The 27569-nt window shown below is 42.0% G+C and overlaps 1 protein-coding gene across 3 annotated transcripts in view; it reads left to right on the top strand.

Moving 5' to 3' along the window:
• Positions 1-27569, top strand: part of KIAA1549L (KIAA1549 like) — a 414360-nt gene that overhangs the window by 258342 nt on the left and 128449 nt on the right. For all 3 annotated transcript variants that reach the window (XM_060176625.1, XM_060176624.1, XM_060176622.1), the window contains exons 4-9: positions 511-626; positions 3662-3881; positions 6356-6489; positions 12156-12318; positions 17055-17114; positions 27368-27519. In XM_060176625.1, coding sequence (XP_060032608.1) covers positions 511-626; positions 3662-3881; positions 6356-6489; positions 12156-12318; positions 17055-17114; positions 27368-27519 — 845 coding nt within the window. The remainder of the gene's footprint in view (positions 1-510; positions 627-3661; positions 3882-6355; positions 6490-12155; positions 12319-17054; positions 17115-27367; positions 27520-27569) is intronic.

Raw genomic sequence — 27569 nt, 5'->3', positions numbered from 1 at the left:
GGACCTGCATTTAAGTTGCTCACATAAATATGAGGAGTGGCATGTGGGAATGTCCTTGCACATATAATCATCAGGGCTCTCAGCTTTTTTTTTTTAAAATATTTTATTTTTTTAACATTTTATTTATTAATGAGAAACATAGGAGGAGAGAGAAAGAACCAAGCATCACCCTGGTACATGTGCTGCCAGGGATTGAACTCAGGACCTCATGCTCAAGAATTTGATGCCCTATCAACTGCGCCACCTCCCGGACCACAGGGCTCTCAGCTTTTGTTCAGCACATTAGCTCCCCCTCCATAAGGTTCCTTGCAAATGACTAGGGCTTTCTTCCCTTAGAAGTCGAGTTGGACCAGCAGAGATACTACCTCAGATGTAAACTCTTAGTGTGGAGCTGTACCCACCGGCTTTGCTCTGAATTTGCAGGATGTGGTGGCTGGGGCGGGAAAGGGGTCTCTTAATTAGGAAGCCTGCACGTTGGCCTAATTGTCATGCTTCTGTTTTACTCCACAGTTCTCTTTGTAACCCAAAGGAGAGTGCAGATCAGTGAATCTTTGAAGATCAATGTAGCTAAAGGACTCACACAGTCTCTGAGGAAGGCTTTCCGCCAGAATGACATCTCGGCTCACGTAAGCTACTAGGTTTTATAATCAGACGAGTAGACCTCCCTCTTGCATTCAGGGTATGTTTAGATACTTTTCCTCACCCCTCCCTGAATGCCAGAACCAAATTTCCAGAGGTAGGATCTTTCTTCATTTTGACCAATTAAAAAAATTTTTTTTATTTGTTATTGGATAGAGACAGAGAGAAATTGAGAGAGAAGGGGGAGATAGAGAGGAAGAGAGACACCTGCAGACCTGCTTTATCGCCTGTGAAGTGACTCCCCTGCAGGTGGGGAGCTGGAGGCTTGAACCGGGATACTAACTGGTCCTTGTGCTTTGCACCACGTGCGCTTAACCCACTGTGCTAACGCCCGACTCCCCATTTTGATCAATTGTGTGCATGCTGGCTGGTTAAAAAAAAAGGTAAGCATTTGAGATAGAGAATTGAAGCTAATTGTCTTATGTCTAGATTTTTGTTGTTGTTAGAGCCTGGTTATATATTGTTTTAAATTGTCCCATTATTCCATTGTTTGGGAGAAACATTTAATATTATTAGTGTAATTCTTCAGAAGTCCTTCATTGCTTTTTTTTTTTTTTTTTCTTTACATTCCTCTCCATGTAAGTAGTTTGCAAATAGTGATTTATTTCTGGACATTGAAAAAATTTTAAAATATCCTAACTTATAAATCAAGTCCAGTTTTAAATTTTGATTAAATTGCTACAGATGGGGAAGTAATCCCCTCCCCCCCAACCAACTCTAAGGTCAAGTACTATTTAAACCTACTAGCTAGTTTTGATGACATATCCAAATGATGGAAGCCTTGCTTTATACCCCTTTGGTTTTATTCCAAATTTTAAAGCAGTAAATGTGATTGACAGTTGGTGGATAGTCCTCTGCACCACTTAACCTAGTGCTTGGCAATTTTTCTTTGCTTCTTTGTTCTACAGCTGCTTTCAGTTTAGAGCCCCCTCCCCCATCACAAGCCAAACATGAGATTTTTTTGCCTCCAGGGTTATCGCTGGGGCTCCATGCCTGCACTACAAATCCAATGCTCCTGGCGGCTATTTTTTCCATTGTTGTTGTTGCTATTATTATTGTTGTTGCTGCTGCTACTACTATTGGATAGGACAGAGAGAAAGTGAGGTCAGAGGGGAAGCTAGAGGGAGGGGGAGAAAGACAGACACCTGCAGACCTGCTTCACTGCTTCACTGCTTCCCCCTGCAAATGGGAGGGGCAGGGGCTCCAACCAGGATCCATACTCCAGTCCTTGAACTTTGTGTCATGTGTATATAACCCACTGTGCTACCGTCTGGCCCCCTAGGTATGAGATTTAGCACATAGTTTATTGGCCGTTGTCAGTATTTTTTATACTATTCTGGAAAAACAATTCATTCCATGAAAGGCATCTGTGTCTTCTATAGCAGAAAATGTATTTAAATTTTTTTGCTAAATGTTGGCCACAGTTTTTGCCTTTTTTGAATATAGACCTCTATGGCAGTTAGTAAAATTGGGCTCACTTGAAAAAATAAAACACTTAAATTTATTTCTTTTGAAAGGACATTTGATATGTTCTAAATGGAAATCAGGATCATTTGCCACAAATAAAAGGTAATCACAAAAAAGAGAATAGTGGGAACAGTTGTTAAGCTCAAGCTTGACTTTGCGACCTGCTGACAGGTCTAAGGTTGAGCCTGGTATCCCTTTATTTATTTAAAATTTTATTAAGTAGGATTAGAGATAGGTGTGTTAAAAGTAGTCCTCAAAGGGTGACTTGCTTCTTGAAGTGGTTAGAAAGATTGGAAATAAAGTCACGTTCCCATTGGATGATTAGATGTTGTTTTGTGCTGTGTCTGAAAGCCACCCAGAAATATCTCTTGTCCCACCTAAAGCCATTTCTTTAGGAAACAGAATCATAGGGAATGCACACTGAGGAAGAACCAAAGACATACCCAGTCTGTTGCAAAATATTTGCTCCTTTTTTTTTCTTTCCTTCTCCCAGAGGGTGAGGGATAGGGTTAGCTCTGGTTTTTGGTGATGCAGGGGATTGAACCTGTAACTTCAGAGCCTTAGGCATGAAAGTCTTTTGCATAACCATTACACTCACAAAATGTTTGTTTCTTTGGCAAATACACACATGACACTATTCATGGAGGTACAAAAATAAGAGGAGATAGCAACTGCTTGAAACACCTTAAACTGTTAGTATAAGACACTAAGAAAGCAACAAAATAAGATTAAAATAAAAAACCTCAAAATCTTCCAATTGTGTCAGAAAGAGGTCAGATTATCAGTTGTAAGAAGGACCTGTAGACTCAGCTGTAAGCAAAGACTCTTCCTATCTCATTCTTGCTTGGTCTTGAAACAATTTAGAGGCCAAGACTGGAGTTAAATTTAAATGTTTGTTCTCTCGACTTCCATAGAAAAGAATTTATCACATTTCCTACTGACTCTTGACCTTGAAAGTTGCACTTTCTCCATCTACCATCTCTGCCTCGATTTTTCATGGATGATGAGAAATACAGTACAATTATATTTCCTTTCTTTCTTCCTTCCTTTCTTTCTTTCTTTACCAGAGCACTGTTCAGCTCTGGCTTATAGTGGTTCAGGGGATTTAACCTGGGACTTTGGAACCTCAGGCATGAGAGTCTATTTACATAACCATTATGCTATCTACCCTTCACCTAAAGCAATTATATATTTTTTTAGTACTCCATTTCCTGGAAATCTCCATTTTACCTTTTTTGGGTATTAATTAGTGCTCATAGTATTATACTGAAGCGCTTATGGAATGAAAAAAAAACAACATTTAATTCAATTGTGTATAGGCTCTGTATAAAACATTTAATTCAATTGTGTATAGGCTCTGTATATTTTGTTGTATTTTGATATATTGAGACTGGCCACTCCATGTCTGCTTTATAGGATTGTTGTAGTATTTCTTGAATGAGGATTTTCTATTCCTTGCCTTGGTAAATAACAGGTATGGTTCTAAGAAACACTAAGAAGAACTTGAAGTACTTCAGAATAAACATGAAGTTCTGTGGGTCCATTTGTTTTGTAGGTGGACATTCTGGAACATTCTCATAATGTCACGGTGGGTTATTATGCGACCAAAGGGAAGCTGGTGTATTTGCCTGCTGTTGTGATTGAAATGCTAGGTGTCTATGGGGTCAGCAATGTTACTGCAGATCTGAAGCAACATACACCAAACTTGCAGTCTGTGGCAGTACTTGCCTCCCCATGGAATCCCCAGCCTGCAGGCTACTTCCAGCTGAAAACAGGTATGTAACTCAGAAGGAAAGGATTCTGACCCTAGGGGTACTACCAAGAGGAGATATTTAAAAAACTTAATTGTTATTTGCTTATTTATTTGGTAGAGACAGAGAGAAGTGAAAGGGAAGGGAGGATAGCAGGGGAGAGAGAAAGAGAAGATACCTGCAGCACTGCTTTACCACTTGTGAAGCTTTTTCCCTGTAGGTGGGGACCAGGGGCTTGAACTATGATTTTTTTTTTCCCCTCCAGGGTTATTGCTTAGGCTCAGTGCCTTCACTATGAATCTACTTCTCCTGGAGACTATTTTTTTTCCCTTTTTGTTGCCCATCATTGTTGTTGTTGTTATTATTGTTGTTACTATTGCTGTTGGATAGGACAGAGAGAAATCAAGAGAGAAGGGAAAGATAGAGAAGGGGAGAGGAAGATAGACACCTGCAGAAAATGCTTCACCTTATGCATGTACAAACTATTGTATTTACTGTTGAAGGTAAAACATTAATTCCCCAATAAAGAAATAAATTATAAAAAAATAAATAAAAAATAATAAAAAAAGAAAAAAAGAAAAGAAAATGCTTCACCGCTTGTGAAATGACCTCCCTGCAGGTGGGGAGCCGGGTCTCCAACCAGGATCCCTACAGTGGTCGGTGCACTTTGCACCATGTGGCTTAACCTGCTGCACTACCACCCCTCCCCCAAATTATGATTCTCGCGCATTGTAATAACGTGTGCTCTGTTAGGTCAACACTGTCTGACCCCTGATTTATTATCTGTAAAAGTTCCTATGTGCTTTTTTTTTTTTTTTTTTTAAAGATTTCATTTATTCATTAATAAGAAAGATAGGAAGAGAGAGAGCAAGAACCAGACATCCCTCTGGTATATGTGCTGCTGGGGATTGAACTCAGGACCTCATGCTTGAGGATCCAGTGCTTTATCCACTGCATCGTCTCCTGGACCACACTGTGTACTTTCTTAAAAGGTCTGGTGGTGGGAATTATGTGAAGTTGTACCCCTCTTATCCTATGGTTTTGTCAATGTCTCCTTTTTATAAATAAAAAATAAAAAAAATTCATTGCTAGCCAGATGCCCAGGTTTCCTTATACATCAATCTACACTTTTATAACTTTGGGTTTATTAGAATTATCCCTTCCTAGCCCATATAATTAGCAACTTTTTATATCTTATAATTTCTTTAAGATCTATTTTTATTTCATAGAGTTTCATATATATATATATAGAGAGAGAGAGAGGGAGAGGGAGAGGGAGAGGGAGATAGAGGGGGAGATGCGCCAGAGAACCACTCCGTTGCATACAATGCCAGGCTTAGTCAGGTACCTCAGGTATGAGAGTCCTGCTCTCTTCCTATTGCGTTATATCTCCAGCTACTATAATGAGTATTTATGGACATCAGTACTGTGTTAAAACTTTTTTCTTTGGTGTATTGCACCAAAGTAAAAGACTCTGGGGTGGGTGGGGGGGAGAGTACAGGACCAAAAAAGATGACAGAGGACCTAGTGGGGGTTGTATTGTTATATGGAAAACTGGGAAATGTTATGCATGTACAAACTATTGTATTTACTGTCTAATGTAAAATCCCCCAATAAAGAAATTAAAGCAAAACAAAGATTTTTTCTATTACCAGTGGATACTGATAAGAGTGGAGCCTTCATAAACTCTTTCTTTGGAAGGTGTTCCACATGCCAATGAAACAGAATTCTAAGCTTGAGCCTGGGAACAGTTCATTCAGACCCCCTGGCAATTCTGTTTTTGCAGTTTGTAAACCACAAGAGTTGAGAAATTGTTAAAACTGAAAGACCCAATCAACTTAGTAATGCAGTCCAGTTGATTTTTCCCCCTCCAAAGAAGTAGAGGACATGATCCTGTAAGTTATTATTATTTTGTTTTATTTTATTTTATTTTATTTCTTTGCCAGTCTTGGAGCAGATGTCTACATATTTCATTTGAATAAAATCACAAAACCCTTTCACTGGAGGGAATTCTGGGTTCAATCATACTTTTAATTTTTCTGTGTTATGAACCATTTTTAAGAACCACTTTTGACACTACAACCAAACCTTATGTGACTGCATGTGCCTACTTTCTGTAATGTAAACTCATGCTACTTTGCATTATAGTAAGATTTTACCCCCATCAGCTGGGGCTTGGTGTCTACACAACTCCACCATTCCTGGAAACTGTTTTTTTTTTTCTTCTTTGTTTTTGATAGAGGGTGAGAGATGCAGGGAGGGTGAGAGAGAGAGAGAGAAAGAGAAGGAGAGAGAACTGCAGCACTGTTCTACTACTTGTGAAATTCACCCCTGTGGGTAGGGACCAGGCTCTTGAACCTTGGTCACCTTGCATGATACATGTGTTCTGCTGGGTGCGCCATCACCTGGCCTGCTGTTTTGCGTCATGAGTGCTACTCAGTCTAAGGAGCTAAGATGCAGAACCTTGGTGAACACTGATTTGATTGCTCTCTTTCTAGTGCTGCAGTTTGTGAGCCAGTCTGACAATATCCAGTCCTGCAAGTTTGCTCAAACAATGGAACAGAAGCTTCAGAAAGCCTTCCAGGATGCTGAGAGGAAGGTCCTGAGTACCAACAGCAACTTGACAATCCAGGTAAGAAGGGTGCTTCAATTATGTACTCGGCAGAGGTTAATCATAATGCAAATGTTAGCGAAAAAAATGACGTGGTCCCCCATTTTCATAGTTGCCTGCTGGGGCTGGGAGATAGTTCACCTGGTAGAAGAAATGCTTTATTTACCACATGGGAGCAGCCAGCACAGCACTAGGGGAAGCTTCATGACCATCCTCTCTCTCTCTCTCTCTCCCCCTCCCTTTCCCTCCATCTCTCTCTCTCTCTCTCTTTCTATCTCTCTCTCTATCTCCCTCCCTGCCTCTATCTGAAATTAAAAAGAAGAAAAAAAATCAGAGTTTTCTAGGAGTGGTAGAATCCTGCAGACATGAAACCCTGATGCCAAAAAGAAATAAAGAAATATAAAAGGAAGGAAGGAAGGAAGGAAGGAAGGAAGGAAGGAAGGAAGGAAGGAAGGAAGGAAAGGACTGCCTATTGTGAATGTAATACTGTACTTTGGGTATGTGATAGAGGCAGAAGGTGGCACTGTCAGCCACTGAGTTAGTCACTTGGTGATGGTGTCTGAGCTATGGCCTTGACAGGAGGGGTGCTGTGCTGCTGTGTACCTGTTGTGATTTGGGATCTTGTGTTTATTTTCCCAAGCCTTTCCAATGTTTTTATGATTTAAAAATATTGAAGTAGATAAGATTACTACAGGAAGTTGATCAAATGTCCACTAAAACTGAATTAATTCTACATAGCTAACTTACCATGATTCATTTATTCTATGATTTTTCATTGTGCTATTTTTCCAGATAGTCATGGACAATCACTTTAATTTAAAAACACACGCTCACACATTTTAAATCGAGGGCTTACTGTATGTCAGGAATTATGCTAAGTATTTTCACCAATACTTTGGTATGTAACACTTAACACATCATTCTGAGTTATAATTACCACTCAATTCACAGCAGACCTGACTTGAGAAAGGGGTTAAAGAACCCCCTGGAGGGTACACAATTGATAAAGAATAGAGTAAAACTTGTTCATAAGTGTTTTCGCTATGCTATACTAACATCAGTGTTAGGCAGAAATGAGATCCTTGATGAACTTTTGGCCAGCACTTGAATTCTTTTCCAGGAAACCCCTACTCTTTGTCTTGTATTTCAGCTTCCTAGATTTGCCAGAGATGGACTGCCAAAAGCTTTTCTCAGACTCAGTTTTTGCAGCTATTTAGATAACATCCAACCCTAGACTGCTACTTTTAAAGATTGATTAGTTATTTAATAATGATCAATAAGATGTTTATGGGATAATCCCATACAATTCCCACCACCAGAGTTCTGTATCCCATCCTTCCCTTGGAAGCTCCCATTCTTTGTCCCACTGAGAGCATGGACCAGAGATCTTTATGGGGTGTAGAAGGTGGAAGGTCTGGCTTCTGTAAGTGCCTCTTTGCTGGACATGGGCATTAACAAGTTGATTCATACCCCCAGCCTATTTCTATTTTTCCCTAGTGAGGTAGGGCTCTGGGGAGGTGGGGTTCCAGGACACATTTTTAGTTGTATCCATTCAGTTTCTAAATTCCTCTAACTGTATTATATAGTGTCTCTGTTTTTACTGAACAATAAGCCTTTGCTATTAAAATCCAGTGGTTTTGAAATTGATATTTAGTATAAGTGAATTATCAGCAAAACCAATGTGAAACAGAGAGCATATAATTTCATCTGAATGAGCAGCTTTCATCCGGAATGTACATGGAAGTACTTCATTATGATTTGGTTCATACTAGACAAAGATCTAAAAAATGTGTCTTAGATGGAAGATTTATGTAAGGACTATGACTCAGCTTTCTTGTGGGAGATATTTTTCTTTCTGATTGGATTTATGATCCTTGCAAGTGTACTGGTCTAATTAGGCTGCAGAGCTTGTTCTAATTATGTTCAGGAAGCACAGACTTAGTAGGCACAGGGAGGAATACTAAGATAAATAAGTTCCCTTCACCTTAACCCTCTCTCAGTTGTTATATACTACTCATGTGATAAAACTTTGTGAAGCAAGTAGCAAACCTCCTTGGAAAAGATTATAGTAATTTGGAAAATCTCACCTGAATAGATTTTTAGATGTTCTTGAACATAACAGCTTTTGAAATCAGTGGCTCACAGGGGGAATTGTTTCATAAATCTCATTTTGATTTTTGCCTTGGCTGACAGGAAGCTCAAAGGCAAAGTAGTAAGCTGGGCTTAGTAGCCCTCCGAGTCCCCTGTTGTACTTAGGTAGCTGCGTGCCAGCCACACACCCCTGGGCATGTCTTCTATCGCTTGCCCTTGGACCTGGTTTTGCAACTAAAACTTTCCATTTTATTGTAGTTAGTATAATTTGGGGGGACAGCTTGCATTCTTTGTGAAGTAAGACCACATAGACATTTATTTAGCCTACTTAGAGAGTAATTGAAAAGCAACATTATTACTGTTGCTTATATGGCATTAAATCAGGGACCAGATTACAGTAGCTTCAGTTGGGATATTCTTTTTTTTTTTTTTTTTTTTCCTCCTCCAGGGTTATTGCTGGGCTCGGTGCCTGCACCATGAATCCACCGCTCCTGGAGGCCATTTTTTTCCCCCTTTTGTTGCCCTTGTTGTAGCTTCGTTGTGGCTATTATTATTGCCCTTGTTGATGCAATTCGTTGTTGGATAGGACAGAGAGAAATGGAGAGAGGAGGGGAAGACAGAGAAGGGGAGAGAAAGACAGACACCTGCAGACCTGCTTCACCGCCTGTGAAGCGACTCCCCTGCAGGTGGGGAGCCAGGGTCTCGAATCAGGATCCTTACTCCGGTCCCTGTGCTTTGCACCACATGCGCTTAACCCACTGCGCCACCGCCTGACCCCCAATTGGGATATTCTTAGTTGCAAATGATAGATTCTAAACCCATGAGGCTTCATTAAGAGAGGGGTTGGGCAATAGCTTGCTCAGTGGAATGTCTGCACATTTCCATGTCAAAGACCCTGTTCCAACCCCAGCACTGCAGGGGAGCACCACAGTACTGGGGAAATGCCCCTGAAGGTGAACAGTACTTTGGCGTCTCCATCTCTCTCTCTCTCCTTCTCTCTCTCTCTATCTCTCTCTCTCCCTCCCTCCCTCCCTCCTCTCCCTCTCCCTGTCCCTGTCCCTGTCCCTCTCCCTCTCCCTGTCCCTGTCCCTCTCCCTCTCCCTCTCCCTCTCCCTCTCCCACTCCCACTCCCACTCCCTCTCTATCTCTATTTAAAATGGGAAAGAATGAAACAAAAATTGGCCAGGAATGAGTGGTAAAGTCATGCATGTGTGAGGCCCATGCTCTGGTAAAAGGGGGGGTGGGGGTAGGGAGATTTAGGCAGAGACACTGATTTGTTCATATAACTAGAAGGTTCACAACTTAATTCAAGCACCCTGGCTTTAGGTGCTTATATCATTTCTTTATGAGATTTTTCTCTTCTTCCTTTGAATCCTTCCACATACTTACAAGCTCCTTTTAGTGGAAGATAGAGGACCAAGAGGCCTGTTGATGTTGTGAACATCCTTGTTACAGAGCGGGAATTAACCACCATCCACTGCAAGGAAGCAAAGATGTTTATTCAAGAATTGCAATCCGGGCCGAGTGGTGACTGATGTTAGTCTACCAAGCTCGACCCCGAACAGGGCTCAAACCATACAATTTATAGGATTTCTGAATACATTCAGGGAGGGGGAACACATCACCTTATCAACCTACATCCAATAACAGGCTATAGAGAACACAAAAACCCAATCATTTCAAACTTAACGAAAGCATGATCCATTCAAAGCAAAGCGCGGGCTAGTTTCAAACATTGCAAAGTCACACAACCAATAGAATCTAGCCAGGTAGGGTCACCACATCCTCCCACCATCTTCTGTAACCATCCGGCCTTCTGCTGCACCCACCCGGGAAAACAGCATTCCTCAAACCCTGTGCAAAGGCCCTGATACGGCTTGCCCTATGCAGGGTCCTTCAAGCAACCTGCAAAGCAACTGATGGCCTTTACTGATTAGGTCCTGTTTTCCAAGGGGGAAAGGGCAAGGAAATTTCCATCTCACACCACAAACAACTTATACTAAAAGCACTTAACAAATAACTGCATGAAAGAGAACTTTTAAAACTGCTTCTAACATTCTTTAAAACTACTGCTTCTAACAATCCTGCCTTAAGGGGCTCTGAGCATGATGAGATGGAGGGTAGCAAATGGCTCTGGAGGGGGAAGGGGCAGGCCAGAAATATAGAACCCTGTGTGAATAGCTTCCTGTTATGTCTGTTTTCCAAATCTTACCTGTGGGATATTTCTGTCCCTGCATAGATCCCCCCAAAATATCCTTTGCTGATAATTGAAAAACTGTTAGATGAAATGCTAGAAGAAAATCACACCACTCCACAGTACTGTTTACAGATACTATATTGACTAGATGGGTTACAAAGAAATGTGATTGCTCGCTAAAGAAGCTGGTGTATGTGTCTGAATTCCTTTATAGTCAGGTTCTATCATCCTGTTCATCACTAGGTTATGTATATACTAGGCTATGTGTATTCTCTGTCTCTTCAGCTTTCAATTATCATAAAAGTTTGGGACGGACAAAATAGCTTACCTGGATAATGTGCTGTTTTGTCATGTGTGTGATTGAGGTTCAAGCTTGATGCCCACAGCACTGAAAGAAGCTTCAGTGCTGTGTTGTTCCCCCCCACCCTTCTCTCTCTGTATATGAAAAATCATTGATCTGATGTGGTGAAGCCAGAGATGTGCAAAAAAAAAAAAAAAGCCCACAAATTTGACTCAGATTTTCTTTATCCGACCTGTTAAAATTTTTTCTTCATTTTGACATTCCTGTACTCTTTTTAAAAATTTTTTTATTATATTTATTTTTTGGATAGAAACAGCCAGAAATTGAGAGGGAAGGGGGTGATAGAGAGGGAAAGAGACAGAGAGATACCTACAGCTGTGCCTCACCACTTATGAAACTTTCCCCCTGCAGGTGGGGACCCGGGGCTCGAACCTGGGTCCTTACGCACTGCAACGTGCACTCAACCGGGTGTACCACCACCCGGCCCCAAACATTCCTTTACTCTTATTTTTTTTTCCAGAACCATGACAGTAACCTGAGTATCCCTTGGAAAAGATATATGTACAAGTGTTTAAAACCTATAGTTAAGACTACCTTTGTTTGTTTGTTTATTTATTTTATTAAATGAGAAAGGAAGGGGGAGAGCCAGACATCACTCTGGTACACGTGCTGCTGGGGATTGAACTGAGGACCTCATGCTTGAGTGCCCAATGCTTTATCCACTGAGCCACCTCCCAGACCACAAGACTACCTTGGTTTAAATCCTGGCTCTCTCACTTACTAGCTGTGTGACCTTGGTTAAGACCCTTGATCATCCTGGGCCTGTTTCCCTACCTATAAATGGGAGTCATAACTGGATATACTTCCTAAGGTTGTGGTGAGGATTAAATGAGATAATGTGCCCTTAGCATAATGCTTGGCACAGAGCAATCAGTAAATGACCACTGTTGTTATTCTTGTCTCTTCCTTGCTCTTTTTCCCCTCCCTGTCATTCCTATCCTCAACTTCTGCTTAAACTTCTCCTCCCAAGGCCTCCATAAAACAGACCCTCATCTTATTTGGCATGTCTCCCTCCCCTTTCCTCCTGTGTCAATTCAGATTTTGAGCACATCCAACGCCTCGCAGACAGTCACCCTGGTTTACGTGGTGGGCAATCGGAGCTCCTTCCTCAATGGCACAGTTGCCAGCAGCCTTCTCCGCCAGCTCTCTGCAGAGCTGGTGGGGTTCTACCTCACCTACCCGCCTCTCACCATTGCTGAACGTGAGTATGTGCACACAAACAGGACTCTGTCATTTCCCCCAAGGTCTTTCTCCATTCACTTCTGTTGTAAGTCAGGCTGTATACTAAGGCTTTTGTTATGAAACACCAACTAAAATATGTGTTAAATGCAAATTGAATTGACTGCACATTGAAAATAAGGCCTAGTAGGTGCCTTTACCCTTCACACAGCTCTAGTCTCAGATAAATTTCTCTTTCTCTTTTTGTTTTTTGCCACCAAGGTTATTGCTGTGGTTCGCGCTGACACTATGAATCCACTGCTCCCAGTGGCCTTTCTTTTTCTTTCCCTCTCTTCCTCCCTCCCTCCCTTCTTTCTCTTTTTCTCTTTCCTTCCCTACCTCCTTTCTTTCTTTCTTCTTCTTCTTTTTTTTTTTTGCCTCCAGGGTCGTTACTGAGTCTCAGTGCTGGCACTATGAATCCACTGTTCCTGGTGGCTATGTTTTCCATTTTATTGGGTAGGACAGAAAGAAATTGAGAGAGGAGGGGGAGATAGAGAGGGAGAAAGATCGACACTTGCCTTATACAGGTCCTTGCGCTTAACCAGGTGTGCCGCTGCCTAGATCTCCATCCTTTTTTTTTTCTTTCCTAGTTTTTATTAAATAGGAGACAGAGAAATTGAGAGGGGACTGGGAGATAGAGGGAGAGAAAGATAACATCTCAGGAAGCAGATTCCCTGCATATGGGGAGGAGGGGTTTGTCCTTGCACTTGGTAATATGTGTGCTTAACTGGGTGTGCTACCACGAGGCCCTAAACTTTGCTCTCTCTCTCTCTTTTTTTTTTTTTTTTGCCTCCAGGGTTATTGCTGGGGCTCAGTGCCTGCACCATGAATTCACTGCTCCTGGAGGCTATTTTTCCCCCCTTTTGTTGCCTTTGTTGTTGTAGCCTTGTTGTGGTTATTATTGCTATTGTTGATGTCGTTCATGTTCAATAGGACAGAGAGAAATGGAGAGAGGAGGGGGAGACAGAGAGGAGGAGAGAAAGACAGACACCTGCAGAACTGCTTCACCGCCTGTGAAGCGACTCTCCTGCAGGTGGGGAGCCGGGGGCTCAAACCGGGATCCTTACTCCAGTCCTTGCGCTTTGCGCCACCTGCGCTTAACCCGCTACGCTACTGCCTGACCCCCATCTTCTCTCTTTTTTAATAAAAAAATATATTTGTGATTAATAGTGGTTTACAAGATTGTAAGATTACATCAGATAAATTTACCCTACATGGCAAGTGCAAAATCAGCCTTATTTTGTATTTTGAAAACAAGCCCCAAGAGGTTTAATGAGATGTCTGCTCTCATATAGCAAGTGAACTATGGTACCTGGGGTTTGAACCCAAACAATGTCTTCTGAGATTACTGCTTGATTGGACATCTGTCCCCTCAACAATCTGGGTTGCTATGGTTCCTCCACTTCTGCTATCAGTCAATGTCCCTGGGGCCTTCAGCCCTGCCCTGGCTCTAGCTATCATCATAGAACTCATTTGCAATCAGCATGAGGACTTGCCTTGATGAATTCCTCCTAGGCTGGCAGCCTCATCTTCTTCTATTTTTTAGTTACATAATCCTCTTTGCCATGCAGTGTGCATAGACTTCAAAAGGCAGTGCAGCCTACATTTTGTACCCAAACACTTAGTTGGTGGCCAAAGGGGAACTAAAAGTTTATGCTCTTAAATTTGAAAGTTGGTGCATTTCTGAAGGTCACTGGACAGTCAGAGTTTTGTCATTTTGTTTTTGTTTCTTTGTGAGTGTAAACTGACATTCTCTCTTTTTAAAACATTAAAACAAAAATATTTATTATCTTTATTTATTTATTAGAGACAGTCAGAAATCAAAAGGGAAGGTTGGAGATAGAGATAGAGATAGAGAGAGACACCTGCAGCCCTGCTTCACTACCTGTGAAACTTTTCCTCCTGATGGTGGGGACCAGGGACTTGAACCTGGGTCCTTGTGCACTTAATCAAGTGTGCCACCTCCTGGCCCCTAACCTGTCATTCTCTATGGGAGGAATTCCAAGTGTATTTGTTTATTTATTCATTCATTTATTTGAGAAAGAAAGAACCAGAAAATTACTCTGGTATGTGCGGGGCCAGAGACTGAACTTGGGAACTTATGCTTATCATTTGGGCACTCTGCCTATCGCACTACCTCCTGGACTGGATTTCTTGGTTTTTGTATGACATTTCTGTGGCATATGTCATATATATGTATATGTATATGCATATGTATATATGTAGAGACAAAGAAAAATCAAGAGGAGAGACATAAGGGGGGGGGGAGACCGACTTGCAGCACTGCTTCACTGATTGTGAAGCCTCTCTTCAGGTGGGGATTGGAGGCTTGAGACCAAGTCCTTGCACATTGTAATGTGTGTTCAACCAGGATCGCCACCATCCATCCTCCTTTTTAAATAAAAAAATCTATTTAAAAATTTTTAATGTTCTATTTATTTATTTAGTATTGTATAGAGACAGAGAAATTGAGAGGGGAAGATAGAGAGAAAGAGAGATGGAGAGACACCTGCAGCTCTGTTTCACCACTGGTGAAGCTTTCCCCCTGCAGGTGGGGACCAGGGGCTTGAGCCTGGATCCTTGCACACTGTAATGTGTGCGCTTAATCAGGTGTACCACTGTCTGACCCCCTTTAAAATTTTTGTTTGTTTGTTTTGTTTTTTATTGTTGTTGTAGTTATTGTTGTTGTTATTGACGTCATTGTTGTTGGATAGGACAGAGAGAAATAGAGAGAGGAGGAGAAGACAGAGATGGGGAGAGAAAGACACCTGCAGACCTGCTTCACCACTTGTGAAGTTACTCCCCTGCAGGTGGGGAGCCAGGGGCTCGAACCAGGATCCTTATGCCGGTCCTTGCGCTTTGCGCCACATGTGGTTAACCTGCTGTGCTACCGCCCGACTCCCCCTTTAAAATTTTTTAACACTTATTAGCAAAAGTACTTAATTTTTTTCTTATAGTTGCTTTTGATGATGTAAATGAATGGAGTGACAATGTGTAATTGTACTTACTTAGCACACAGTAGCCATTCAGATTTTGTTTCAAATGTTTTTTTAGTGGTAGGATATTGTGAATTTCTGTGTGGTAAGGAATTAAGGAATAATGACCCTAGATTTTATGGAAAAGATGATGTCAGGGGACTGGGCGATGGTGCACCCACTTAAGTGCACATAGTATGAGGAAAGATCCTGTGCAAAGATCCGAATTCGAGTCCCTGCTCCCAATCTACAGGGGGAAGCTTCGTGAGTGGTGAAGCTTGTCTGCAGGTGTCTGTCTTTCTTCCTCCCTCTCTATTTTCCCTTCCTCTCCTTCCTCTCTCAATTTCTCTCTGTCCTATTCAATAAAATAAGTCACCAGGAGCAATGGATTTGTAGTGCTGGCTCTGAGCTCCCCAACAGAGGTTAAAAAGGAAAAAAAGGAAAAAGATGATGTCAAAAAGTTATATTATGTCACATGGCAACATGTGAATTTACTTCCTTCCATAATCTTGATATTCTTGTAATAATGACGCTAGGTGAAACTTACTGAGTGCCTATTGTGTGACAGGTGTTATAATAAGCTTTGTATGTATTAACTGACGGTCACCACACCTGAAAGAAATAGGGCCACTCATAAGCATGTGGCTACTAAACTTGGTCCTTGGCAATAGAAGCCCATTCAAGAGATGTTAGTGATGGCTGAACAATTTAAAAACATTTTATTTATTTATATACCAACAAGATAGAAAGAAAGAAAAGCAAGAACATCATTCTAGCACATAGTGATGCTAGGGATTAAACTTAGGAGGAAATCTGCATTTTGAAGACCAAAGTTCTAGCCACTTACAGCATCTTTTGGGCTGTGGTTAGATAAATTTTAAAGAGAAAGCTATATAGTTACCACAGACTCTTTGAGTCTCATTTATTTTGGAGAGAGAGAGAGAGAGAGAGAGAGAGAGGGAAATTGAGACGGAAATAAAGAGAAAGAAAAAAAAAGGGGTCAGGCTGTGGCTCACCAGGTTAAGCGTACATGTCACTAAGTGCAAAGACCTGCACGAGAATCCAGGTTTGAGCCCCTAGCTCCCCACCTGTAAGGGAGAAGCTTCACAAGTGGTGAAGCAGATCTACCGATTTCTATCTTTCTCTCTCTCTCTCTCTCTTCCTCTATCTCCTCCCTTCTCAGTTTCTCTGTTCTATCCAATAAAATGGAAAAAAATGACCATCAGGAGCAATTGATTCATGATGCATCACTGATCCCCAGCAATAACCCTGTATGCCGAGAGAGAGAGAGAGAGAGAGAGAGAGAATGAGAGAATGAGAAGAGAGAGACACCTGCAGCACTGTTTCATCACTTGTAGAAAGCTTCCTCCTGCAGGTGGGAAATAGGGGCTTGAACTGGGGTCCTTGCACATGATAATGTGTGCACTCAACTGGCTGTGTTGCTGCTGGGCCCTCTAGTCTTTATATTGAATATGTCCCATTTTAGGCTTTGATGAAAAAGCTTAAATAACAGGAACCACCAACCCTCCCGCCAAAAAAAAAAAAATCATGTGAAAGTTAGTCCTTTCCTAAGTGTTTGAGTTTTCTGAATAGCAAGATAGCTTTGACCTGCGTGTCCTAGAGTTCCCACGAATGATAAAATTTGCAGAATTTAGTGGCTTGCTATTTTGATACTCATGTCCACTTCCCTTAACAACACATTTAAAACCTGTGAATGTAATTTGATGTGTTTCTTGTTTTTTAGCACTAGAATATCCCAACCTTGACATATCAGAAACAACCAGAGACTACTGGGTAATTACAGGTAATCTCCTCTTTTATTTTATTTTCCCCTTTGCTTTATCAGGTTGGCTTAGTTTTGAAAATGAACACCATTCAGTGATAGGCTTGGACCTTTTTTTTTTTTTTTCCCTCGGTCCTCTGTGAGGGTGTTACATCTAGGAACTAGAAGTGAGTAGAGTAAACTGAGGTAAGAAAAGATATCACACTGAAGGTTAATGTTAAATAAACAGTGGATATTAGGTAATCACATAAGATAACTATTAGATAAACAGTGCAAAACTACTACCTTTAAATTCCCTTCCAATGGCTTCCCTATTGCAAAGCGTAGACCAATTTGCAAATACACATTAGCCTGTGGATGCCAGGATATATTTGTGTGGGCGGTTGTTTCTGCACTGCCCTACAAAACCCAAATGCAAGGGAGAAGAATGCTGGGCACGCACTTTTCTCTCTTCTGGCACAAGTCCCACACCCACATGAAGTCTGTGGACCTAGGCGTGTCCTGACAGCAAGGGTGGATAGAAGTGGAAGGGTGTTTGTTGCCTTTTTTTTCTGTTTAATTGACATTTTTCAGCTGAATCTTTTAAAACAGCAAAAAGTGTGTGTGTGTGTGTGTCTGTGTGTGTGTGTGTGTGTGTGTGTCTGTGTGTGTGTGTGTGTGTGTAAAGCCAAACAGTGGCTCTGAAAATCAGAAAAGCAGAGTTCAGAAGCAAAGAGAGAACAGATGTTTCAGCTGTTCGGCTGGAAGGTGGAGAGGTAGGTGGGGGAGCCTTAGTTTGCTTGAATTGCTGAAGGATGGGGAGTTGTTAAATAGCAGGGACTCATTTCCTCAGAGTTGGTGTTGGTTTCTTCTGAGGTCTCATTCCTTGGCTTGTAGATGGCCATCTTTCCTCTGGCCTTCACTTGGTTTTCCCTTAGTGTTTGTCTGTGACCTACTTTCCCCTTTTTAGAAGGATGCCAGTCAAATTGGATAAGAGCCATCCTAATGATCTCATTTACCTTCATTGTCTCTGTGAGGCTCTATCTCCAAATACAGTCACATCCTCAGGTACCAGGGGATAGGACTTCAATTTACCAATTGAGGCAAGGAGGAGGACACAATTCAGCCCACGACAAGGAGGAAGATCCTGCAAGTCTCAACAGATGTGCCTGGGCGAGCTCACCTTCTCAGACCTCTCTTCCGCTGCCTTTTCTCCCCACTTGCTGGCTCTTCCAGACAAGCAGTAGATGAGTGACTGCCTAAAATACTAACTCAGGAGCACACATCACTGCTGGAGGAAGACTGCTCAAGACTGCCAGAATTGCAGAAAATCGCATTTCTTTCTCCCCTGCAGAGTCATGGGTATTCAGAGATTATTTTACCTGCTAAGAAGACAAACTAAAGAAATGTTTTTTTTTTTTTTTTAGAAAAAAAAAATCAGAGTTTATACCCAAGGAGAGAGAGACAGTGTTAACCCAGCAACACATTTTTTGAAACTTGCGGGTTATGTAACCTTTGCAAAATCATGTTCCCTCCGCAGGGGTGCTGCTTCTTAACTTAGAGTCTTCCCCAATACCTGGTACTAACTTTAAAGTTTACATTCAGTGGAACCAGGGACATAGCATAATGGTTCTGCAAAGGATTATCATGTCTGAGGCTCTGAGGTCCCAGGTTCAATCACCTGCACCATCTTAAGCATGAGCTGAGCTGTGCTCTGGTTTAAAACAAGAAAAAAAAAAAAAAGATTAAGCAGCTGCCAGGGTGATGGCTCTGGGGGTAGAGCACCAGGGAGTAGAGTGTAAGACTTGGCATTTGGAGAAGGCCCCAGTTTGATCCTAGCACTTCCTATGCCTGAACAAAGCAGTGCTGTGGCCAATTTCTCATCATATACATAACATCTTAAGAAAAGTTTTACATTGGGGGTTAGGCGGTGGCGCAGTGGTTTAAGCGCACGTGGTGTGAAGCACAAGGACTGGCATAAGAATCCTGGTTCGAGCTCCCAGTTTGAGCCCCTGGCTCCCTACCTGCAGGGGAGTCACCTCACAGGCAGTGAAGCAGGTCTGCAGGTGTCTTTCTCTCCTCTTCTCTCTCTCCCCTCCTCTCTTCATTTCTTTCTTTCCTATCCAACAACGACAACATCAGTAACAACAATAAAAAAACAAGGGCAACAAAAGGGTAAATAAATAAATAAATATTTTAAAAAAGAAAAAAAATTACACTAAATGGCATTACATTCACTTTTAAACACGGGCTGTCTTTGAAAACTTTCTGTGTCATCCTTTCTTATTGTACCGGTATCTTGCTCTGTAAATTTAGTGACATCACCTTAATTAGAACTCCATTCATGCATGGTCTTATTTTCAGGATGTTCCTGAGATTGAAGCCCCTGTTCACTTACTTAGGGAACCTGTTTGATTATAACTATTTTTAAAATTTCTTAGTTATCTGTATTTATTTATTGGATAGAGACAGCCAGAAATCAAGTGGAAAGGGGGTGACAGGGTGTGAGAGAGACAGAGAGGCACCTGTGACGCTGCTTCACCCCTTGCAAAGCTTTCCCCCTGCAGGTGGGGACTAGGGGCTCAAACCTGGGTCCTTGTACATTGCAACATATGCGCTCAACCAGGTGTGCCACCACCCAGCCCCTGATTATAACTATTGTGACTCTTGGTAATTAGAATAACCTGTAGTTCCCAGCACTGTGTTTGAAGCTGATTACATTGGCTAGTTAATTCTTGAGGGGCTTAGACCTGGACTCAAGATGACCCTTGACCCTTCCCTTGGGCTTGTGACCATTTTTCTGTGGGTAACCACCACTGATCTTCTACCACCATTAACTGAGAGATGAGGATAGCTTTCTTCATCCTGATCACACCTGCAGCCCTTCAAATAGTGGTTACACTGCCTTTTACCCCCAGACATTCATCACATCACCCTGCCATGCTTAGTAGCCAAGAGCATTTGAAACAACTTTCTTGTTTGGATTGCGAAACATAGTTTCATTTGTTTTTCCATCTAAACACATATTAAATATGGTTTTGCACACTGTACATGTGTCCCCTTCATGGTGGGCAATCACTGGTGTAGGGAGACTTCTTGCAGTCTCCTTCATAAAGAAGCTGAGTGCTGGCACATCTGGTTGACTATACATATTACCATGCACAGGGACTCAGGTTTGAATCTCCACTCCCCACCTGCAGGGGGGAAGCTTCACAAGTTGTGAAGTAGGACTGAAGGTGTCATCTTTCTCTCCCTCTCTAACCCCTCTCAATTTTTCTCTGCCCCATAAAAACAAAATAGAAGCCACTGGGAGCAATGCTGATATGGAGTCCCAGTGATAACTCTAGTGACAAAAGAAAAGAAGAAAAAAAATCTGAACTCTTCTTACCAGAGAACCTAAGGGCTGCCCTGCTAACCACAGACCCTGCTGTCAGGGTTGTAGAGACAGGGCAGGAGAGAGAAGTACAGATTTGCTATTCTGCCTGACAGAGGTGAGAGCTCGTCTTAGGTTTATTCCTATGTCTTCATTTCACCTTCAGAGTCAAAATACCCAGAATCAGCAATGGCTGGATGCCTTCTAGTGTCAGCTACTTACCAACCTCATTTGTCCTTGAGCAACTTGCTCAGGTCCTCAGGGCATCATGTTCTCACCTTTAGAATGAAGAGCAGCTAGCTTCTTCATTAACTCTTGCACCAAGCTGCTCTCTGCTCTCAATGTGTGGGATTCAGTCAGGAATAAAACGGTTAGCTTGAGGCACGCCTGGTCCTCAGAGTATCAGAACCCAGTCGGACTATAAATGAAGAAAGGATGAGACGATGGTCTCTGCTGATATAACCTACCACATCTGGACAAATCTCCATTCGTTGAACACAGTCAGGGACTTTCTCATCTCTAAGTTGAGTCAGAGGTGGCTAAGGGTGGGTGGCTAGGGCGCTGACTGAAGGGCTGTTGTCTTGCTGGGTACCCGCACTGGAATCCTCCACTGCTTCATGTCATTGTGAGAGATGTGGGCACACACCCTTTTTCATGTGGGTATCATATATATATATATTTTTTTCTTGCCACTAGAGTTATTGCTGGAGCTTGGTGCCTGCACAATGAATGCACTACTTCTGGTAGCCATTTTCCCAATTAATTAATTAGTTAATTAATTTTGATAGGATAGATGGCTATTGACAGAGGAAGGAGAGACAGAGAGAGAAGGATGCCTACGACACTGCTTCCTTGCTTGTGAAGCTTTCCCCCTGAAGGTAGGGATTGGGGGCCCAAACCCAGGTCTTCACGCTTGGCAGTGTGTGTGCCACCATGTAACCAGATACCTGGCACATATCTCAGGAACAGGAGAGGGGCCTCAATCCTGGAATACATTTCCCTGTTTTTCACTTCTTTTCTTTCTCTGGTGAGAATGTGTCTAGCAAAGAAGGAGGCACTTCTCTCAAGTGCCCTGTACCATGATGCTGGGATTGTTTAAAAAACAAATGATCAACCCGGTGAGTGGTTCCCAATGCCTCCAAAACTTCTTTAAAGGTTTTCTTTCTCTTAAATTTATTTAATTTTAAATTAATTAATTAATTAAATTTTAATTGCTACCAGGATTATCACTGGGATTTGGTGCCTGTATGACAAATCCACCGTTCCTGACAGCCAATTTTCTTATTCTTTTTTTTCTCTCTCTCTCTCTCTCTCTCTCTTTCTTCTCTTCCTCCTCCTCTGCCTTCTCCTTTTTTTTAAGATTTTTATTTTCATTTTATTTTTATTAGTGATTTACAAAATTTAAAAAATAGCAGAGGTAAAAGTCCATACCGTTCCAACCACCAGAGTTCTGGGTCCCCATTCTCCTGGGGTCGCATATGTGGGTTGACTATTATTTCTATATCTATCATCTGTCTATTTCCCATTTTTTTCTATGGTCCTGCCTTCTCTTCCATTTTAAGTCACAGCTGTACGTACTACTGCTTCCAAATACCTTTCCTTTCCCTTTTTTTTTTTTTTTTTTCTCTCTCTCTCTTCTCTCTGGGTCCTGATGGAATTGGGTTTGAGAGTCCTCTAGTCATCTTCCTCTTAACATTTTCTCCCCCTCTGGAGTATGAGCCAAAATTATTTTTGGGGTACAAAAGGTAGGCGATCTGGCTTATGTAATTGCTTCTCTGCTGAACATGGACATGGACATGGAAGGTCAATCCACCCCCCTAGCCTGTTTCTGTCTTTCCCTAATGGGGTAGGGCTCTGGAGAGGTGAGGTTCTGTGGCATATTTGTGAGGTCGTCTGCCCATGGAGTTCAGGATGGAATCCTAGTAGCATCTGCAACTTGGTGGCTGAAAAGCAGTACGTTATGAAGCAGGACAAAATTTTTAATAAATAGAACCAGAAAGTAGAAATAGAGTAGGAGAGAATAGGAATTTTGGGGTGGTAAGAAGCTAGGAGATCTGTTTTAGGTATGTTCCTCGGGGCCTATGATTTCAGTGATTTTTGCCTCAGCTTGATAATTAATATGGAGATGAGCTAAAAATATTGTCTGGGAAGATGTATTCAGAGTTTAGAATAGGACTAGAAAGCTGGATTAGGGCAGAGTATCTTCCAAACTTGAAGAAAATATATAAACACAGTTAACTGTTTACCACATCAGTCTGACCCAGGGCACATGTATGCTCACATCTGGTACAGGAGCCTGTATATCCTTTGAATCCCTGTCAGTCTGATCACAACTGGGAACATTCTAGGCTGTAGTCATTTCAGAAACAATCTTCCTTGTGTGGCAGGATGACCCAATCTCCTTTCAGAAAGTGGGGCAGTATTGTTAAATGGGAAACTGGGGAATGTTATGCATGTACAAACTATTATATTTACTGTTGAATGTAAAACATTAATTCCCCAATAAAGAGATAAATTAAAAAAAAAGAAAGTGGGGCAATTCCTACCATTGCTACTTTATAGTGAGTGTTAAGGTCCTGGAGAGACCCAGGAAAGGGCTTATGGTGACATTCCTGATGGAAGAGAGCAATGATGGTGGAGAGAGGGGTCTGTGAGAGCTCTAGTCCTATCATGTCTACAGAAGAACCCTAGGATATGCTGACTTGGAACCCAGGTAATGGGGTGGCCTGATAGTTACCAAAGATGCCACTATTAAGTGAGCTAATCTCTTGCCCTTTTCCGACATTTATAGTCCCTGGTTTATCTGATGAGCTTGGTATTCTTTCAGCTGTTAAAACATTGAGTGTTATTTGTTGTATAGATTAAATTTTAAATTTTATTTATTAATTTTTACTTTTTTTTTATACCAGAGCACTGCTCAGCTCTGACTTATGGTGGTGCCAGGGACTGAACCTGGGACTTTGGGAGCCTCAGGTGTGAGAGTCTCTTTGCATAACCATTTTGCTATCTACACCTGACCCCCCATTAAGATTTAAAAAAAAGAAAAAACTTTACCTATTTTATTTTATAGGATAGAAAAAAAGTTGAGAGGGAAGGAGGGTAGAGAGGGAGAGAGAGAGAGAGGCAAAGAGACACCTACAGCACTGCTTCACTGCTTGTGAAGCTTTCCCTCTGTAGGTGAGGATCGAGGGCTTGAACCTGGTTCCTTGAGCATGGTAATGTGTGTGCTCAACCAGGTATGCCACCACCTGACCCTTTTTTGCTTCCTTTATTTTGCTTTATTTTTTATTTGATGAGACAGAGAGAAATTGAGAGGAGACAGAGATGTAGAAAGGGAGACCCAGTTTTTTGTACATGGCAACATGTGCTCTCAACTGGGTGCAGCAATGCTTGGCCGCTTTTATTTTTCATATTTTTCTCAGGGAGAGATAGAGAAGGAGAGAGAAAGAGACACCTGCAGTACTGTTCTACCACTTGTGAAGCCTCGAGTGACCAGGGGCTTGAACCTAGGTCCTCGTGTACTATATGTAACATAAGCATGTGACTAGGTGAGCCACCACTGTCCTCCCAGATTTTTTGCCCCCTCAATTCAGAAATTGTGGTTTGCATCCATCCAAAAAGATCTGTGTACACATATGTTTTTGGCAGCACAATTTGTAATAACCAAAACCTGGGAACAACCCAGGTGTCCAACCACAGATGAGTGGCTGAGCAAGTTTTGGTATATATACACAATGGAATACTACTCAGCTGTAAAAAAATGGTGACTTCACCGTTTTCAGCCGATCTTGGATGGACCTTGAAAAAATCATGTTGAGTGAAATAAGTCAGAAACAGAAGGATGAATATGGGATGATCTCACTCTCAGGCAGAAGTTGAAAAACAAGACCAGAAAAGAAAACACAAGTAGAACCTGAAATGGAACTGGCATATTACACCCAAGTAAAAGACTCTGGGGTGGGTGGGTGGGGAGAATACAGGTCCATGAAGGATGATAAATGACATAGTGGGGGTTGTATTGTTAAATGGGAAACTGGGGAATGTTATGCATGTACAAATTTTTGTATTTACTGTTGAATGTAAAACATTAATTCCCCAATAAAGAAATAAATTTAAAAAAAAGAAATTGTGGTTTGGGGCGGGGGAGATAGCATAATGGTTATGCAAACAGATTCTCATGCCTGAGGCTCCTAAGTCCCAGGTTCAATCCCCCACACCACCATAAATCAGAGCTGAGCAGTGCTCTGGTATTTCTCTCTATGTGTCTCTCTGTCTCTGAATCTCTCTCAAAAATATATATTTTTTTAAATTCACAAAAAAAAAAAAAAGAAAGAAATTGTGGTTTGGGACCGGGGAGGTGGCTCCATGTACTGCACATGCCTTGAATTGGTGAGTCTGATTTCTGGCATCAGTTAAAAACAAGAAAGACAAAACCAAATAGAGTACAAATGACAGAGTGTATACTGACTGGTCTTTTTTTTTTTTCATTATAAAAAAACTGAGGTAAAATACATGTAACATGAAATTTACCACTTTAACAGTTTTTGAATGTACAATTCAGTGGTATCATTCTGTGCATTCTCATTGTCATGCAAGCATCACTGCTATCTGCTTCTGGGACCTTTTTCTCACCAGAGGGCTTGTCTATTCTGTTTCTCAGCCATCTGCCCTTAAATCATTCCCAAGATGCCCATAAGGTAATCTGTGATGATGCTCCTTAACTGCCCTGTGTGCTCCCCTTGCTTGAGGACACCTTAGAAGCAGTCCTTTCAGCAGGTGGTTCTGTAACATCATCATTATAATTATTATTATGTTTTAAAATTTTATTGCCACCACAGTTACTGCTGGGGTTTGGTGCTGGGACTATGAACCTACCCTTTCTGGTAACCAATTTTTCCTTTTTTTTTTTTTTCCCTCTCAGGGGCTGGCTCGAACTGGATCCTTGCTGTGTGTGCTTAACTGAGGGTGCACACAACCCAGTCCTCACTTTATTATTTTAAATTTATTTTTTGTGCCACCAAGTTTACTGCTGGGGTTCAGTGCCTGCACAACAAACCCGCTGTTCCCAGCAGCCTTTTACTTCTCTCTCTCTCTTTCTCTTTTTGATAGGGCAGAGATAAATTGAGAGGGGAGAGGTAAATACAGAGAAACAAAGATAGACCCTCACAGCACTGTTTGGTCACTCATGAAATTCCCCACTTGCAGATAGGGACCATGGTCTTGAACCCGGGTCCTCAAGCATTGTGACATGTGCCTTCAACTGGGTATGCCACCACCTGGCCCCTTGTCCTGTAATGTTACCAAATGGACATGTTTGAACCAATAAGAACACAGACTCTTCTCTCTGGGAAGGAGTAAAGCTTACCCTTCCTCAGCCTGTGATCATGTCAGGAGGGTCCCAGGGATTCTCTGGGACCTGTTATGGCGGGAACAGTGCAGGAGTGTTTTTCATTTACTGACACATGAATGTGAACCCCTCACAGGGGCCCTAAGGAAAGAACCACTTTACTCACCTTAAGGGGATTATCTGGCATTTATGGCTTCAAATAAGCAATTTCTGAAATCCAGCTGTGGTTATTTCCCTCTTGATCAGTTCAAACATCATTCTTTGTATCTTGTCATTAGTTGCCTGATCTGACTCTGTGTAGCATGTTCTTTATATTCAAAAAATTTCCATATCTTGGTGGATGAGTAGCATTCGTGACCCTTCACTGGACTGTAGTACAACAAACTATTAAATGGAGCAAACATTGTGCTCTACACTCCCAGTTCCTTTCTTTAAGAGAGTGAAATTTACTTTTTTTTTTTTTTCTACCAGATCACTGCTCAGCTCTGCCTTATGGTAGTACTGGGACCTTTGGTGCCTCAGGCATAAAAGTCTTTTTGCATAACTATTATGCTGTATGCTTCCCAAGGGATTTGGAGGGAATGACTGGGCATTTGGGGGTAGCTAGAAAGAGTCAATCATTCCCATAGTTAAGTGACCACTGCATTACAAAATGACTCTAGTATTCATTAAAACCTGCCTCTGCTCTAACCTGGTGTTCTATCATTAACACCTTTACTATTGATTCCAGATGCCACCCCTGGAGTAGGTGAAGCAGCAGTGGAGGAGGGAGGGCACGAAAGGAGTTCCATTTACCTTCTCTATACACACAACACTATGCTAAGCAGTTTTATACACCCCATTTCATTCCAGCCTTAGAGCCCATTAAGAAATGTTTGCTGTCATGTAGACTTTCTTATTCTCTTTCTGCAGGCTTTTTTACAGGAAGGGCCAGTGGTTTGTTTAAAGTCCTACAACTGACAGGAGCTGGGGGCTAGGCGTGTGGGGATGGAGAGACCCCTTTTTCTATTAAGCTCTCAAATAGGAGGGTACCCAGGAGGCCCAGGGGAACTTTGGGGTGTGGTTTGACCAGATTTGAGGGGCTGAGCTCAGATTCTTCAGCAAAGCTGCTGAGAAGGAAAAATAAATCATGGGAATGTAATCCTGAGCCTTGGCTTCTCAGTGGAAACCAGCAGAAATCCAGTTAACTGTCACTTCAGCTAAATATGTTAACCACATGGACCATCTGAAAGAAGGCCTATTTAATTGACAGTGTTAGACTTGTCACAGCTCATGGATGCCAGTGCTCATATTTGAAGCTACACGTGGTTGGATTTGAATTGTGACGGTGCTGGTTACTCTCTACCACCTTAGACAAGTCACTTAACCTCTTTGGCATGTGTAACAGATGGAAGGGGATTCCTAACCATTGGGGCAATTGTGAGTGTGCAGTAAGGTAAGAATGGCCAAGTTTCAACACGAGGTAGTGCCCATGGTTCTTAATGGTCAGTCCAGGGTCAGTGGTTGGTGGCTATGGTTTCTAAGTCAGCCCGAAGTCTGTCCTCTAAGCACCCCCTCTTTCTTCAACATCTACAGTGCTTCAAGGTGTGGACAATTCGCTGGTGGGCCTGCACAACCAGAGCTTTGCCCGGGTCATGGAGCAGCGCCTGGCCCAGCTCTTCATGATGTCCCAGCAACAAGGCCGGCGGTTTAAACGGGCAACCACCCTGGGAAGCTACACTGTGCAGGTCTGTGAGAAACCACTGAGCATGTAGAAACTGACAAGCTATTTAATCAA

This window comes from Erinaceus europaeus, chromosome 17, assembly GCF_950295315.1.
Source record: "Erinaceus europaeus chromosome 17, mEriEur2.1, whole genome shotgun sequence".
NCBI lineage: Eukaryota > Metazoa > Chordata > Mammalia > Eulipotyphla > Erinaceidae > Erinaceus > Erinaceus europaeus.
This window is presented reverse-complemented; position numbering and strand designations above follow the sequence as displayed.